This window comes from Papaver somniferum, chromosome 6, assembly GCF_003573695.1.
Source record: "Papaver somniferum cultivar HN1 chromosome 6, ASM357369v1, whole genome shotgun sequence".
NCBI classification, from domain to species: domain Eukaryota; kingdom Viridiplantae; phylum Streptophyta; class Magnoliopsida; order Ranunculales; family Papaveraceae; genus Papaver; species Papaver somniferum.
This window is the reverse complement of record NC_039363.1, coordinates 130,658,425-130,662,755: the sequence shown is the minus strand read 5'-3', so window position 1 is coordinate 130,662,755 and position 4,331 is coordinate 130,658,425. Positions and strand designations below refer to the sequence as shown.

Below are 4,331 nucleotides of genomic sequence, written 5' to 3'. Positions count from 1 at the left end.
ACTGTTTAGATATGGGATCTTGTTTTTTTTTTTGGTATGATTGAAAACATCCAACCTTGGTCAGCTTGTATAACTCTTATCTTTTGAATTTTTAATTGCAACATCGGCATAATCTTGGTAACTCGTTACTAAATTGTGTAGTGAACACAGGTTTGATTTCGCACCTAGAAAACTAGGTTTAATTACATGAGTTTAAGGAAGTAGACGTACAAACTTGTTTCGTAGTTTTAAGGAAATCAACATGATTGAAGGTCTTGTTTTCATTGAAGATCTTAAGGATGGACCAATATTAACCTATATAGGGAATCAAGGTAGAACCGATCCTAACTTTTGTTGGGAGTCAAGGTATAACAGATCGCTACCTATATTGGGAGTCAAGGTAGAACTGATCATAACTTGTTTTAGGAGTCATGGTATAACCGGTCCCAATTGTTAGAGCACTGCTCGGTCAAACTCGCAAGCTCGTACGATATAAGATGCAAGATCAGATCACACAACTACGATAAAAGTAGTATCGGTATGGCTTCACAATCCCAATGAAGTCTTTAAGTCGTTAACATGGTTTTAGAAGAAGAAAACCAAAGGCCAAAGTAGAAACGACTCTAGCACGCAAACTAGTATCACACGTAAGGTGTGGGGATTAGTTTTGCACAATACTAGATGTCTCCTTTATATAGTCTTTCAAATCAGGGTTTGCAATCAATGTTAGCTTAGTAACAAAGAATTCAATATTCACCGTTAGATGAAAACCTGATTTAGATTCAAGCTAATATTTCTCAACCGTTATATCAAAAACTTAGCTTGTTATACACACTTGAAAATGCACACTTCTAGGTTTGTTAACCGTACCCAAACGTATGCACTTGTTGGTTCAGAAATAGTTAACCAAATGGTTAGCCATATGAGCATTTCATATCAACCATGTTCTTCTTCACCATAACTAGTTAGAGAGTTGTTCAATTGCAAGGAAATCTTATGTACTACACAAGACAAAATTGAAGCAAAGATGATTTGATTCACTTGAATCGGTTCATGAACTTTATATCCACAGTTTGCATACTGCATTCCTTAGTCTTTATAAGTTTAAGTTCAGAAATCATCTTCAGATATATAACCTTTCTCAAGTTCGCACACTGGGTTCGCGGACTTAAGCAACCGGGCAAAGTTTACAAACTCCAGCAGTAAATCTCGGCAAGAGACTTTCCGCCGGTTCGCGGACTGGCACTCATGCAACTAGTTTGTCAACTCCATCAGAATTTCTTGGGATAAGAAGTTCGGCAGTTCGCGAACTAAGTTCGCAGACTTGGCTCACTCCATTCTTCCGGTTTCTCTTGATCAACAAAGTTCGCAAACTTTGGTTCAAAGAATAGGACTTATACATGAATGTGTTTCCACAATAATGTTTATGTCCACCATTGGTTATGTAATGTGAACTCTCATTTCAATCATTGGAACATTCTTAGAGGACGTTATATAGTTGTTACACCATTTCTCGTCAAAGCAATTTTCAAGATGATTGAAACATATCATGACTTTCGTCACATGGTAAAGATAAACTTAATCGAAGCGAAAAGATTACCAACACATATTTCGAGATATAGATAGGCGAGATATACTCGGCTCGAAATACCAAATGTTTATAATCAAAGTCTCTCTCTATATATATATATAGCATACGACTTCTTGTCTCAAAGAGTAGGAGATAGAGTAGATAGACTTTTGAGTGACAGATAAGTTCAAGTCTTCACATACCTTTTTGTCGAGAAGTTCCACCGGTTCCTTGAGTAGTTCTTCTACTTGTATGATGAATCTCCATGAAGTCCTTGAGCCCAACTACAGTTTCTATCCTAGTCCGAGACTTAGCTATAATAGACTAGAAATCAAGACTTATAGTTTTGATCACTAACATCGACAAACATGCTTGAGATAGCAACGCATGCGAATTCGACCGAGCAATGCTCTAACACCTTGTAGAACCCACTGCAACTTATATCTATTCATAAAGTAATTCCAAATTACAGTAGTTAACTCACAATGTAGGAAAATATGTTGATTTTATTCTGCACTCTTCTTACATAGAAGACAACCCTTAACCAGAAAAGAATTCCTATAGGTATCCATTGTTGAAGCTGCATTGTAACACAAAGTCCAAACAAAGAATATGACTTGTTATTGTATCTTAGGATTCCATAAGCTTTTATGAGGAAAGGAAATCCGTCCATCATCTTTCAAATATTTTTAACACCCTGCTACTGTAAAATTACTGCCATATTGCTAAATTCTCTGATCTTGAGTATTTGAAGTGATGTCAGGCAGCAAAGGAATCAACTGAGCCACTTCATCAACTTCAGTTTCCTTCAAATCTCTATTAAACCCCAAATTCCAGTTCCCATCTGCTCCATGGCACTCCTGAATAGTAGCTTCTTTTAATCTGCTAATCTTGTACAAAACAGGAAAAAGGGACCTCAAAGAATAACCATTCACCCACTTATCCTGCCATAGCAGACATCTATCTCCCCTATTTATCTGAAGTACAGAACTAGCTTCTACATGACTCTTTCTCTTTATAATCTCAGTCCACAAACTCTTACCCACAGGTTTGTTAATGTCAGTAGGATAAAATGCTTCCACATTCCCTCCAAACTTTTTGATTAACAATCTTCCTCCATAAAGATTTCTTTTCAGATCCATATCTCCGAATCCACTTAACATGTAATGCTAGATTCATTTCCCTCAACTTATTAATACCCATACCACCACCTTTTTTTAACAAACACACAGAACCTTATCTGACCCAACTCTTTTTTTTTGCTTATTTTTGAACTTCCCCATAAAAATTGTCTCATAATTCTTTCCATTTTCTTCTCCACTGAAGCAGGTAATTGGAATAGTGACGAATAATAAATGGGTAAACTTGACAGAACACTCTTAATCAACATAAGCCTTTCACCCTTTAATAGATATCTTCTCTGCCATGTACTTAAGCTCATTTGGAATTTTTGTAATATGACATCCCATACTCCCACTGCTTTAGATATACTTCCTAGAGGAATTCCCAAATACTTCATTCAAAAGGAAGTCAAACTGCAACAAAAAGAAGCAGCACATTCAACAGCATTCTGAGCATTCCCTACAACCACAATTGCACTCTTCCTGAAATTTACCTTTAGCCCAGAAATAAGCTCAAAGGATAAAAGAATGTTTTTTAAATTCAAAACCTGATCCACCTCATCATTCAATAAAACCACAATATCATCTGTAAATTGAAAATGATTTATAGTGCAAGCAGAATCATTATAGATAGGTTTGAAACCATCAATCAGATTCATAGAGGCAACTCTTTTAATTAGAAGAGAAAGCACTTCCACCACCATGATAAAAAGAAATGGTGAAATAGGATCACCTTGTTTAACCCCTTTACCACTCCTAAATAATTGAGAAGCAGAACCATTAATTGTCATTGCAAATCTAGTATTTGATAAACACCATTTAATCTACCCTCTACATCTGTTACCAAAACCAAACCTTTGCATTGTGTAATCCAAGCAAGACCAACTAATATCATCAAAATCCTTTTCCAAGTTTACCTTTACAATTAATCCTGCAATCCCATCTCTTTATCTTGCATCAATGAGCTCAGATGCTATTAAAATCCCATCTTTAATTTTCCTGTTGTCCACAAAAGCCCCCTGAAACTAAGATATATAGAACCACTTTTAATATTTTAGTTAAAATCTTGGACAAAATTACGTACACTCCTCTTATCAAACTGATTGGTCTAAAATTGTGCATTGAACTATCCCCATCACACTTAGGAAATAGTATAATGTTTGTACAATTTAGTCTCTAATCCAGATCATCATTCATCTCAAATTCTTTAAACACCTACATAAGCTCTACTTTGATAACATCTCATACTTCCTTAAAGAACTCCATTGTATACCCATCTGGACCAAGTGTTTTAGTTGTACCAAAATTCCAAATAACTAAGTAAATGAAATCGGTATCATCCTGTCTTAGACCCAAAAATTATAAGATGAATTTTGTAGTAGATAATAGGGAAAGATAAAGAGGCGCAAAGAGAAAAATATTTCATTCATTAGCTTTAGTGTGTTACATAGATAGTCCTTTATATACAATAGGAATAGAACCCTAGCTACTATATTGGGCTGCACATCCGTGGGCTAAATCCCTACAACACTCCCCCTTGTGCGGTCCAATAGATAACCATATGCAGTACTTCACATACAAAGCTTCAGATGTAAGTCTTCAAATGTAATTCTCTCCTTGGTGACTATTGTGTTTAAGACAATTGCTTCATTAAAACTTTA

General features: G+C 35.6%; 1 protein-coding gene across 1 annotated transcript; it reads right to left on the bottom strand.

Moving 5' to 3' along the window:
- Nucleotides 1–3,068: 3,068 nt before the first annotated feature.
- Nucleotides 3,069–3,461, bottom strand: LOC113291493 (uncharacterized mitochondrial protein AtMg01250-like). The gene has a single exon (XM_026541018.1). The coding sequence runs from the start codon at nucleotides 3,459–3,461 to the stop codon at nucleotides 3,069–3,071; it is 393 nt and encodes a 130-aa protein (XP_026396803.1).
- Nucleotides 3,462–4,331: the final 870 nt, after the last annotated feature.

What these genes read in the sequence shown, in the direction of transcription:
- LOC113291493 (XM_026541018.1), bottom strand. Translation starts at nt 3,461, where the DNA reads ATGACAATTAATGGTTCTGCTTCTCAATTATTTAGGAGTGGTAAAGGG.